General features: G+C 38.6%; 1 protein-coding gene across 6 annotated transcripts in view; it reads right to left on the bottom strand.

Annotated features, from left to right (window-relative positions):
* The window catches only part of INO80 (INO80 complex ATPase subunit), a 174,984-nt gene that overhangs the window by 81,927 nt on the left and 79,282 nt on the right, over positions 1-13,775 (bottom strand). For all 6 annotated transcript variants that reach the window (XM_066344251.1, XM_066344246.1, XM_066344245.1 and 3 more), the window contains 7 exons: positions 9,687-9,746; positions 9,167-9,309; positions 7,638-7,722; positions 6,547-6,664; positions 4,131-4,216; positions 978-1,145; positions 310-443 (listed from right to left, as the gene is read on the bottom strand). In XM_066344251.1, the coding sequence (XP_066200348.1) occupies positions 310-443; positions 978-1,145; positions 4,131-4,216; positions 6,547-6,664; positions 7,638-7,722; positions 9,167-9,309; positions 9,687-9,746 (794 nt within the window). The remainder of the gene's footprint in view (positions 1-309; positions 444-977; positions 1,146-4,130; positions 4,217-6,546; positions 6,665-7,637; positions 7,723-9,166; positions 9,310-9,686; positions 9,747-13,775) is intronic.

Here is a 13,775-nt window from a genome sequence, read left to right as displayed (position 1 = left end):
ACAAAGCAAATCCAACACCAGGGCACAGACATTTGCTTATCTCCTTTGGTGTATGTATTTGTGCACAGGTGCATATTCCTCATTTGCAAAAGCAACTAGAAGTGGCTAGAGCCTTTAAGGTCATCATCCAGTTAAACCCCTGAAGTGCACAGATTCTACTACCACAAGATCCTTCAACAAATAGTTGTCTACCCTTTGTTTAATCATCTTCTGTTGAGCAATTAAAACACTCTCCACTAAATTTATCTCCACAATTTCCTAAATACCAAAAACACTCTTAGAAGTAAATAGATCTTAATATTTACTCACCTGTCTCGTGAATGGTTGAAAACCCTGATCTGTCCATGATGGTAGATAAACTTTGAAATCTGATATGGCTTTAAGGAAATATGAAATGGAGACCAAGTTTCTTGCCTTTCAAATAACTCTGGGTGATTACACACCTAAGAGAAAGAAAAAGAAGACAACATTGTTATGTACAGACATCACTCTATGAAGTGTTGGGGCATCCCAAACCCTGAATGTTTACCTTTGTGAATAAATACTTTTGCATTTTCACCTCTTTTTAAAAGCATTTATTTGGCATCAAGGCTAGAGGCCTTTTCTTTTTTCTATTTTTTTTGTGACAGAGACAAAGAGAGACAGAGAGAGGGACAGATAGGGACAGACAGACAGGAAGGGAGAGAGATGAGAAGCATCAATTCTTCTTGCAGCTCCTTAGTTGTTCAGATTGCTTTCTCATATGTGCCTTAACTGGTGGGCTCCAACAAAGCGAGTGACCCCTTGCTTAAGCCAGCGACCATGGGGTCACGTCTATGATCCCATGCTCAAGCCAGCAACCTCAGGGTTTCAAACCTGGGTCCTTTCCGTCCCAGTCCAAGACGCTATCCACTGCACCAATACCTGGTCAGGCTAGAGGCATTTTCTTGAACTGCATTAATAAAGATAACTCCCAGGCAGCTGACCCAAGCTCTTACCTTCCTAAACTGCATGACCAGATTCATGAGGCTGCTGGTGGTGGTCTGAGCTTGCTGGGTAGAACCCATAGAAGACTGCAATAAATCCTCAATAGAAATTTTGTTCTTTAGTGCCTGATACAGCAACTTCTGTCGACTGGTCAGTTGGCAATACATTAAAATTTCAATCTAAAAATCAGTGAGAACATTTACATTTTGAATAACAGTTTAAAGAAAATTCAGTATCAACATAAAGTTGAAAACACATACAAGCCAGACTATTGAAGAAAACAATATATGTATCTCTAGGAACACAGTAACTCTAAATTTGTAATGTGGTTAATTACCCAAAATGTTTTTTTCCTTGATCTTCTTTCCCTTGTCAACTCAATCCACATGCTGTTCCTGTGCTGATCTCTTCCATTTCTAATAGTACCAATTATCACCCATCTACAGTGGTCGGCAAACCGCAGCTCGCAAGCCACATGCGGCTCTTTGGCCAGCTTAGGAGTACCCTAATTAAATTAATAACAATGTACCTACCTATATAGTTTAAGTTTAAAAAATTTGGCTCTCAAAAGAAATTTCAATCATTGTACTGTTGATATTCGGCTCTGTTGACTAATGAGTTTGCTGACCACGGACCCATCACAACAAAAATATATTCCTATACTCCCCTACCCCCATACTTTGAACTACCTACTATAACAGTACCACTCAGAGAGTGTGCAGCAGTTTTATATGTGACATATAAGAAAAAATAACCTTTTCCACAATTTACTAAATTAACAGCATACCATTCATTCAGTTGCCCAAAGAGAAACTTTAGTCAAGTCTGATTTTTCTCTCTCTCATAACCCATGTTCTATCATTTCCTAAGTCCCTTTGTTCAACCTAGAAAATTCACTTCTAACCACCCTTTCTGACCATTGCCATTGTCTTACTGAAGAATCTCATCATATTAATCGAGCCTGCTATTACTTTGGAGTCTTCCTGCCTCTATTCTCTCCTGATTCTAAGAAACTTTCCATACAAATCTTGAATGGCAATTCAACTGCTAAAAAACCTTCAATGTATATTATTGCCTATAGTAAAATATTAAAAATTCTTCCATAGGTGCAGAAGACTTCCCATAATCTAACCGACCCAATTGTCCCAGTCTCATTATCATGTTCTCCTATTTACCTTAGCAATTATGGTCTGAATAAGGGTTGCCAAACATACTGCATATTTCAATGTTGCTCTACCTGTGTTCACACTGCTGTTGCCTAGCACCCCCTTTCAATCATATTTTCCTAGTAAATGCCAACTCATTATTCTGAATCCACCTCACATCTGCTCTGATGCCTTCTCTAACCTTCCCGAACAGAACCACTCCCTATCCATGTTCCCATTATAGTTACACATATCATTATTATATCTCTATGACAAGTATTATAGTTATTTATGTATTTATCTCCCTTAGAAATCTAAACGGAAGTTGGAGAAGGCATCTTCATGTACCAGTGGATGGCAAGCAATATGAGTTCAATAAATAAGCATATTATTTAACAGATCATAAACATTAGTGATGTTTAAGAAATTTATACTATGCCAGTTTCACAATATAGCCACTAGGATTTTTTTTTAAAGAAATAAAACAAAGGTACACGTCTCTCTCTCTGAAGGTATACATCCCCACCACCATCTTCCAAAGAGTTACTAATTTCAAAATAATCCATCCTTCTGATAGTGATAGAGAAGAACTACCTGATATTATCAAGGATCTGGAAAGCTGCCTTTTAGGCACAGAGAATTGTGAGAAACAGGAGGACTTTTTGGAATATGGGGAAAAACTCCAAAGGACTGGGAACTGGCAGGGAAAAAAAAAGGAAGGAGAATATAGAGAGAATTCAAAGGAGATCAGAGAAAATAACAGAAGTCAAAAAGCAGCCCTGGCTGGTTGGCTCAGTGGTAGAGCGTCGGCCTGGCGTGCAGGAGTCGTGCCCATCTGCTTCTCCACCCCTCCCCCTCTCCTTCCTCTCTGTCTCTCTCTTCCCCTCCCGCAGCCAAGGCTCCATTAGAGCAAGGTTGGCCCAGGCGCTGAGGATGGCTCTGTGGCCTCTGCCTCAGGCACTAGAATGGCTCTGGTTGCAACAGAGCGACGCCCCAGATGGGCAGAGCATCGCCCCCTGGTGGGCGTGCCGGGTGGATCCAGGTCGGGCGCATGCGGGAGTCTGTCTGACTGCCTCCCCTTTTCCAACTTCAGAAAAATACAACAAAAAAAGAAGCAAAAAAGATATTTATAAACCAAAATTATTGGCTTTGTATAAGAAAAAATATTACAACCCAAAGCACATTAAACTTCTAACTCTAACTCTGAGTTTGCAGAAACACTGGAGACAGAGGAACATGTTTAATACCACAATGATGTAATTAGCAAAATCCAGTATATGGGAAACTCTACAGGACATATAACCCAGTTTCTTCCAGAAAAAACTTCAAGTGAAAACAGAAGGGAGAGATTAAAAGATACTTAAGAGATATGTCACCCAAATGCTATGTGAGGATCTTGCTTGGATTTTGATTTCAAAAATCTAATTCAGAGAGAGGGAGAGAGGGAGAAAGGGAGAAAAGGATGGGAGAGAGGAAGAGGGGAGGGGAAGGAGGGAAGGAGACAGAGAGGGAAGAGAAAGGAGAGATACAAAGACAACTGTGGATACCTAAGCACTGACTGGGTATGTGATACTACAATAAAATAACTGTCATTTTCAGTACAGGCAATAATGATTTGTGGTTATATATTTTTTAAAAGACCAAGTCTTTTAGAGGTACATATAAAAATTTTTATAAATGAAATAGACATCTGGGATTTGTTTCAGAATAATATGGAAGGATGGGGATGACCATGAGTTGATAACTGTTGAAGCCGTAATATGGTTACAAGAAGGTTCAATATACTATGCTTTCCACTTTTGTAATGTTTCAAAATAACAAGTATAAAACAAAATGAAAAAAATATTACTTACCGTGATTATCTGACTCATATTAAATCTTCTTTGATCTACTGAGGTTTAAAGGTTTCCTGTCAAACAAGCTAATGACTCTTCTACTAAATATTTATCAAGGAACTTTATTCTCCCTGGAACCCTAAGTTGGTGCTTAATATACTCATGGCGTTTTCTTTCCTCTTACCTTATCAGACAATTCATTTTCTACATCTTTCTTGATCCTCCTCAGCATAAACGGCTTCAAGATCATGTGTAAGCGAGAGAGTTGATCTGAAATGCCAGAAGGCCCCCCATAAGTAATACATTCTATTAATTTAATACAAACGAAAGTCAAACATCTCTCATTACATTGTTTTAACAACTTTTGGTTTAATGATTTTCTGCAAGACTGAAACAGCCTGACCTGGCATAGTGGATAGAGCATCGGACTGGGATGCGGAGGACCCAGGTTCAAGACCCCGAGGTCGCCAGCTTGAGCACGGGCTCATCTGGTTGGAGCAAAGCTCATCAGCTTGGACCCAAGGTCACTGGCTCGAGCAAGAGGTTACTCAGTTTGCTGTAGCCCCACAGTCAAGGCACATATGAGAAAGCAATCAATGAACAACTAAGGTGTTGCAATGAAAAAGTAATGATTGATGCTTCTCATCTCTCTCTGTTCCTGTCAGTCTGTCCCTATCTATCACTCTCTCTGACTCTGTCTCTGTAAAAAAAAAAGACTGAAACAATTTTTTTTCCAAGTAGGGAACCAAGGAATCTGAGTTTTCCACAGCATCTTTCTATAGTCAATTGGGTAAATGCATTTTGCTCTCAGAACAAGGACCACCTTGTTTTTATTGATTGATTGATTGAGTTTTAGTGAGAGAGACAGAGACAGGAAGGGAGAGAGATAAGAAGCATTGACTCATAGTTGTGGCACATTAGTTGTTCTAGTTGTTCATCGATTGCTACTCACACGTGCCTTGACCAGGGGCTCCAGTCAAGACAGTGACCCCTTGGTTCAAGGCAGTGACTTTGGGCTTCAAGCTAGCAAACTTTGGGCTCAAGCCAGCAACCATGGAATCAAGTTGATGATCCCATGCTCAAGCTGATGAGCCTGTGCTTAAGCCACTGACCTTGAGGTTTTGAACTTAGGACCTCAGAGTTCCTGGTTGCTGCTCTATTCACTGTGCCAGCACCGCTCAGACAAGATCACCTTATTTTTACTAGAATTCACATGTAGAGTGTTTAAGGAACATTTTAATCAATAATAGGTCTAACACAAGCTATCTGTGACTCCCAGTGTTCCCCCAAAATAATTTTTTCAAAGTATAATAGCAAATAACAACTTGTAGTATAAGAAATTACATAAGGACTTTTCTTTTTCCTTTTTTCTTTTTTTTTATTAGCAAGCAAGAGAGAAAGAGACAGACAGGAAGGGAGAGAGAGGAGAAGCATCAACTCATAGTTGCGGCACTTCAGTTGTTTATTGATTGTCTTCATATATGACTTGATGTGGAGGAGGGACTCCAGCCAAGCCAATGACACTGGGCTCAAGCCAGCGACCTTTTGGCTCAAGGTGATAATCCCAGCTCAAATTGGCAAACTCAGGGTTTTGAACCTGGGACCTCAGCATCCCAGGTGGATGCTCTATTAACTGCACCGCCCCCTAATCAGGCCCTAAGGACTTTTCTAATAGTTAACATGTCACTTCATGTCTATATAATAAATACCTTATGATTCTCTTAAAAGGTAACATTTAACAAGGTCAAAAGTATTGATACACAAGGTTAAAAATGTTCCCAGTAGAAACAAATTCTAATATACACAGAACCTAACAAAAATGTCCCTTCTAGTATTTTTAGTTTTTAATAACAGGAGGAAGGCCTTTACATCATTCCACAAAGAACATAATTGTAACAGAAATTTTTCAGAAACTATTAAAAATGTCCCCTTCTAGTAATTTTGGGTTTTAATTATAGGAGGAAAGCTTTATATCATTCCACAGAGAACATAATTCTGACAGGAATTTTTCAGAATCTATGTGGAAAATGAGGATTCTGTAAGCTAAAATGTGGTACTTTATGACTCTGCATGTTTTGCCTTGATTAGCCAACAATACAGAAACATAACCTAAAGAAGTCACTTAAAATTTTTTTTTAGGGAGTGAGAAAGAGACAGGCAGAAAAAGAGAGAGATGAGAAGCATCAACTTGTAGTTGTGGTACTTTAGCTGTTCATTGACTGCTTCTCAAATGTGCCTTGGTGAAGGGGGTGAGCTCCAGGTAAGCCAGTGACCCCTCCTTGCTCAAGCCAGTGACCTTGGGCTCAAGCCAGTGACCATGGGGTCATGTCTATGATCCCAAGCTCAAGTCAGTGACCTCAGGGTTTCAAACCTGGGTCCTCAGCATCCCAGGTCGATGCTCTACCTACTGCGCCACCACCTGGTCAGGCCATTTAAAAAATTCTTTTAAACATAAAGTACGCAATTATTTTATAACAGAAAAAACTTTCCCCCCTGCTCCTTATAAGTATACTAGGAGAAAGATTCTTCATATAGAAAAAACATACTATTATGTGGTTGCTTATACTGATATGTAGAAGAAAGTTCATAAAAATACTCACTCTCATCAATGGCGGATTTGTTTTCAGCATGGCTCTCAATGTCCTTGGAAAACCATTCATTAAACTCTTCATGTGAATCAAATAACGTTGGCATAATGAAATGCAGCAGAGCCCAGAGCTGGGAAAAAAGAAAAGTGAAATCTCTGTAGGGTAACAAAATGACAGTGTGTAAGGATATAATGAGGGTTTGGAGAGACAGTGAAAGTTGCAGGTATGAGTGTATGTTTGTGTCTCAGTCCATGTGTATGTGCGAGTGAATAAGAGAGACAGAAACAGTGTACAAGAACATGCCTCATCAACCAACCCTAATTCTATAAGATGCTATAGCAAGATGTAGTTATTTTTTTCAATTAATTTCAAACTAAAAGTTGGAAAGTGCAAGTCCAGCTCAGATTTTGCATTGCGCTTGTTTTAAAGGTCTTATAAATATTTAAAAATCTATCCCAAAATTGTACACAATCTGAGGTAGCATAACTTGCTAATAATAACCCTAGATCGGGAGTTAGCAAATTATAATCTGTGGTGACAAGTCTGGTCGGCCAACTAGTTTTACAAATAAAGTTATATTGGAAAATAACCACACCTATTTTTTCATTTATGTATCATATGGCTGTTTTCATGTTACAACAGCAAGGTTAAATAATTGTGACAGTGACTGTATGACCTGTAAAGTCTAAAATATTTACTATCTGACTCTACAGAAATTTTCTGACCCTTGTTGTAGATGATCAATTATCTTTCTGAAAGAAATTATTTTAGTTCCTTTCAGTGTTAAAGAAGGTTACCTTTCATTCTAGCATAAAAACATCTCTGCACTGGATGGGTAGCATTCCAAATGCAGTCACTATTTATTATATATTATATAAGTACAGAGAAATAAAGTAATTTATTGCTTTTTGCCAGAGAATAAGAAAATAGGAATGATGCCAGAAAAACCAGTTAGAGCAAGCTACGTTTAAATTCTTCCTCTTCTGTGGGATTGTAATTTGTACAGAGCATTAACACTCCAGGTTGGCATGGGTAAAGAATTCTACTGCTGGAACCACTCTGTTTAATGCAGACCTGAAACTGAGACCATTTCTAGTGCCTACCTCTGCCATGGTGTTCTGGATAGGGGTGCCAGTTAGCAAAAGCCGATTCCGACACTGGAACTGCAAGAGGATCTTCCAACGTACACTGTTCAATAAGAGGAATTACAAACTCCAAGTTAGCAATAAATCTTTCTCCGCCCTACCAGATCCCCATATTTCTAAAAATGTTTTCCAAAAAAGAAAGCAACAAACACTCAGAATATAGTACTCTCCCACGTACGCAATTGAAAAACATTATTCAACAAAGCTGAGAACAGGAAATTTCAAAGGAATGGACTCCTCTATTCTGAAAATATGGTATTAGGGTTTAGGGAAAAAAGCCCTCAAATAGGCATAGTAGTATCCTTTCTGATTTGATAAAGTCCTTTTCATGTTAACAAAAACCATTTCATTATAAGGCACTTATCTGTAGTAGGAACTTTAAAATTATTGATTTGTGTGCTTCCAGTGAGTTTGGAGAGAGCACTGAAGAAAGGGAAGCAAATGCAATTGAGAGTCTATGGCTATGAGCATGTCCTACTTCAAAAAAAGTACAGTATGAAGTAATACCCTGTAGGTGACAGTTCCATGGAAAATACCATCCTGACAGTTAACATGAACCTTTAGGGAAGTCCTATGCACTCACCAACAGTTAATAAAAATACATCAAACCCAAGATTTAATATCACTAAATAACACTATATAGTCAAGCACTCATTTACTGTTCAGTTTGGGACCTTCAAGGTATTAAAATATTTTAAACATATAGCATCCAATAAAAGGATTCTTGAGGAATTCTAATAACCATCCAGGGACTAGGACAACTTGCATAAAGCAGTGAGAACCTGCAATCCACATAATGCAACATTCTATTGCCTACTAAGACTTCCTTTCTAAAATAATCCCTCAAGGAAAGGGAAGACACCCCTTCCTCCACAGAAATTCTCCTTGAAGAACAAAGATATGTTAAAATGTCAAAATTATTGAGAACAAAGATAGATGCTGAGAAATATCCTTGTATTCAAAACATTAATGCATTTGTTACATGAAAAATGCAAAAGGGAATTTTTGACTTCTGGTCAGATACATGCCTTTATGGAGAGATCATATCATGACACATTCTAAAATCTCTCTGATCTTTATTTTCATATGTGTATGTATCAAACAGATACAACAACAACCCTTGAAAAACACAGGTTTGAACAGTAAGGGTCCACTAACGTGTAGATTTTTTCAATAAAGTAAATTCATGTTTTCTTATCATTTTCTTAGTAACGTTTTCTTTTCTGTAGCTTACTATAAGAATACAGTACACAATACATAAAACATACAAAATATGTGTTAATCAACTTTGTTATTGGCTAAACTTCCAGTCAACAGTAGGCTATTAGTAAAAGTATTTGGAGAGTCAAAATTTATAAATGAATTTTCAACTCCAGCGAGTAGGGGATACTGGCACCCCTAACCACTGGGTTGTTCAAGGGTCAACTATATATCATACATCTATATATCCTCAGTCCATGGAGCTTGGTTTCTGCTAGCCACGTTACCTGGAACTACTCTTGAGAGCCTGAGCCTCATCCAGTACCATGTACTGCCACTTGACCCGCTGGAAATACTTCACATCCTGCACCACCAGCTGGTAACTGGTGATAACCACATGAAAGGGAGCATCCTGAGTGTAAAGGGTCTTCTGTAAATAGAAGAGGGCAAAGGTGAAAAGAGATACCTAACAATTCATAAGAAAATAAAGAATGGGTTATATTTTCTAAGGCCAAGAAGTATAAACCACAACTATTTTAAAAATAGTAACCTTAATCACAAGTCATGTTAAAAACAAGCATTCAGTTTATTAAAGAAAAAAGTTCTTACTTAATCTTAGACTTCAAATCCAACTATTTATAACAGTAAAAGTACTGTAATATCGTAAAAGGGAAAAAGAATGCACTTGCCTAGTGCCCAGAAATATGTAAGATTTTATACATGAGAAATTAAATCACTTGAAGAAATAATAATTGCATATGTATATGTGAGTGCATGTATGTATATATACAGTAAACTGAAAGTTACCTGACTCCAGAACCTCCTTATAACTTTTCTATCATGAGGATTTCCCCAATATGGTAGCACCTAGGAAAAGGACCAATATATAGATTATTTCCTATTAATAATCTAAAAACTATCATCACATATATGTCATTCAGAAAGATTAAAAAGAACCTAAAACAAAATAAATACAGGAGTTCATTTTCTGTCATTGCCAGATTAGGTACTCGACTCGCACTCCTGACCAAATTAAAAACACATATACAAAACATTTGTCTGAAGGAATCAGAGAGTTAAGCTACTGAGGCACTGAAAAATTGAAGGAATCAGAGAGTTAAGCTACTGAGGCACTGAAAAATTAAAGAGCCAAAGTCCAGAAAAGAAAAGAAACCCAAAGAAGAAATCCTAGCATTCGGTAGATGTTGCTCCTAAAGGTGATCCTTTCCAAAAGTTCTGGTCAAGAGGCTAAGAAACTTGAGCAGGGTATTTTGTAGTTATTATTTAAGCAATGTGGGGCCCAAAGAACAAAAACTGTAGTTCATGGAGGAGGAGGAAGGATTCTTTTTTCTTTTTTCTAAAAATATTTTTCTGAAGTGAGAAGCGGGAAAGCAGAGAGACAGACTCCTGAATGCGTCCGACCGGGATCCACCCAGCATGCCCACTAGGAGGCGACACTCTGCCCATCTGGGGAGCTGCTCCATTGCAACTGGAGGCATTCTAGCGCCTGAGACAGAGGCCATGGAGTCATCCCCAGTGCCCGGGCCAACTTTGCTCCAATGGAGCCTTGGATGCCAGAGAAGAGAGAGAGAGAGAGAGAGAGAGAGAGAGAGAGAGAAAGGAGAGGGGGGAGGGGGGAGAAGCACATGGCGCTTCTCCTGTGTGCCCTGGCCAGGAATTGAACCCAGGACTTCCACATGCTGGGCCAACGCTCTACCACTGAGCCAACCGGCTAGGAAAAGGAGGAGGGATTCTTATAAACACCAAACTCCCAGGCCTTAAGCTGGGATCAAAGGACACATACACACTAGTAATAAAGGTAAACCATACACAGACTTGACTTTTCAGATACAGCTAACCCCTGGTATTTGTAGGAGATTGGTTCCAGGACCCCCTGAAGATACCAAAACCCATGGTGCTCAAGTCCTTTATGTAGAATGATGCAATATTTGCATATAACCTATGCATATCTTCCTGTATACTTGAAATCATCTCTAGATTTATAACACCTAATACCATGCAAATGCTATGTAAACAGTTGTTATATAGTATCGTTTAGAGAATAATTACAAGAAACGTCTGTAGATGTTTAGTACAGCCACAATCATTGTAGGCCTAACTACACAGTACACATCAGCAACAATGTAACATTCCCTCCTAAATATTTTTTTCACTCTACAGTTGATTGAATCCCTGGATGTGAAACCCTCAGACACAGCCCAGCCTACAGTACTGAATTTCAGTTTCAAATTATCTCAATTTCTGACTAGATTAAGGAAAGTTTGAGTTATTAGTAGCCCAGAAAAAAAATTAGCAGTGGCAAGAAACCAAAACAAAACCCAAACCACAGAAATCCTCTCTTTGGAAGAAGAAAAGAGTATCAAGGACCCACAAATATCTCTAGAATATTTCCTGTACAATGTTGGAATACAAAAAAAAAAGAAGAAGATGACGTATGGAAAGACCAGACCACTTCACTGAAAACTAACATGAAAACAGAAAAAAGAAACAAAGCCACAAGAGATCCAGATAATGAAAATATCAAAAAAGAACTTTTAAAATTCAATGGCAGATTAGATGAGGCTGAAGAGAAAATTAATGAACTAGATGACAGGAATGAAGATCAATGAAAACAATGAACATGTAATATGAATAAATTTAAATACACTTAAAATGTATAAATAATAAAATGTCTTATGAGATTTAAAATATAAAATATGTTACTTTTTATTTATTGATTTTTTTTTTTTTTTAGAGAGAGGGGAGAGAGAGAGAAGAGGGAGAAGCAGGAAGCATCAACTCCCATATGTGCCTTGACCAGGCAAGCCCAAGGTTTCGAACCGGCAACCTCAGTGTTTCAGGTCGACGGCTTTATCCCATTGCACCACCACAGGTCAGGCAAAATATGTTACTTTAAAAAGTCAATGATATATGTAGTCTCCTGCGTATTTACTAAAGAATAAAATGAAAATACAATTAGTAAGGTAAGAGGTAGGAAAAAAAAAAAAAGAGTAATAAAATCTAATCAATCAAAAAGGACCCAAGAAAGGAGTGAAAAAGGAAAGCTGAACATGTGAAAGAACTAGAAAGCAAACAGCAAGGCAGGAGATTTAAACTACATATACCAACAATTATATTAAAAGTAAACACAAATATTCTAAAATAAAGGCAAGAAATGTACCTTAAATGTAAAGATAGTTAAAAGTAAAAGGAAGAAAAAGATACCAAGTAAAAACAAACCAAATAGGCCCTGACTGATTGGCTTAGTGGCAGAGTGTCCACCCAGCATGTGGAAGTCCCGGGTTTGATTTCTGGCCAGGGCACACAGGAGAAGTGCCCATCTGCTTCTCCACCCTTCCCCTTCTCTTTTCTCTCTCTCTCTCTCTTCCCCTCTCACAGCCAAGGCCTTGTTGGAACAGAGATGGCCCAGGCGCTGAGGATGGCTCCATGGCCCCCCCTCAGGCACTAGAATGGCTCCGGTTGCAATGGAGCAATGCTCCAGATGGGCAAAGCATTGCTGTCTAGTGGGCTTGCCAGGGGGTAGATCCCGGTTGGGCACATGTGAGAGTCTGTCTCTCTGTGTCCCTGCTTCTCACTTCAGAAAACTACAAAAATAAAGAAAAACAACAAAAAAACCCCAAAACGTTAATCTATTTGCTATCAGAGAAATAGGTTTTAAAGTAAGAAGATTTTGGGGGGTTTTTTGGTGACAGAGACAGAAAGAGAGAGAATGAATGAGGGACAGACAGACAGGAAGGGAGAGAGATGAGAAGCATCAATTCTTCATTGTAGCTCCTTAGTTGTTCATTGACTGCTTTCTTATATGTGCCTTGACCAGAGGGCTCTAGCTGAGCCAGTGATCCCTTGCTAAAGCCAGCACCCTTGGGCTTCAAACCAGCAACCCCTGGACTTAAGCTAGTGACCATGGGGTTATGTCCATGATCCCACACTCAAGCCAGTGACCCTGCTGCATTCAAGCCAACAACCTCGGGGTTTTGAACCTGGATCCTCTGCATCCCAGTCTGATGCTCTAACCACTGCACCAGCACCTTGTCAGGTGTAAAATGTCTTAAAGAGGGGAATTTTATAACAATAAAAGGTTCAATTCAACAGGATTATAAAACAATTGCAAATTTGTATATATACACAATGCCTCAAATTATATAAAGCAAAAATGAATAAATCTGTAATTGTGGGAGGAAAAAAAATTTTTTAAGTAAAAGGAGGGGAGGTAGAGGGATAGACAAATTCCTGTATGCACCCTGACCAGGATCCATCCGGCAATCCCCACCTGGGGCCAACACTTGAATCAACCAAGCTATCCACACCAGGCTGATGCTCTATCCACTGAGCAAAATGGCTAGGGCCTAACTGTGGAAAATTTTAACAATACCTCTTTCAGTCAGTAATAGGAAAGGCAGACCTAATCAACATATAAACAACACCACGTTCACAACTGTAGAATACATATTATTTTCAAATACATAGAGCATTTTTATAAAAACTGACCATATGCTGGGTCATAAAAGCAAAGTTCAAAAACATTTCAAAAGATTAAAATAACAAAAAATATGTTTTCTTATAACAGTGGGTTTAAACTATAAATTAATAATAAAAAGGTATCTAGCAAACCATCCTTTGTTCGGAAATTAAGAAACACACTTTTAAATAACCCATGAGTCTATAAGAACTTGCAGTAGGAGCTAGAAATTATTTTGAATTGAAAGATAATGAGGCCCTGGCTGGTTGCTCAGTGGACAGAGCATCAGCCCAGCGTATAAACATCCCAGGTTCAATTACCAGTCAGGGCACACAAGACCTTCTGCTTCTCTTCCCTTCCTTCTCCACCTTCTCTCTCCTTTCCCTTCCTGCAGCTAGTGGCTTGATTGGTACAAG

The sequence above is a fragment of the Saccopteryx leptura genome, chromosome 6 (genome assembly GCF_036850995.1).
Source record: "Saccopteryx leptura isolate mSacLep1 chromosome 6, mSacLep1_pri_phased_curated, whole genome shotgun sequence".
Taxonomy (NCBI): Eukaryota; Metazoa; Chordata; class Mammalia; order Chiroptera; family Emballonuridae; genus Saccopteryx; species Saccopteryx leptura.
The sequence above is the reverse complement of the archived record's forward strand: the minus strand, read 5'-3'. Positions and strand labels throughout refer to the sequence as shown.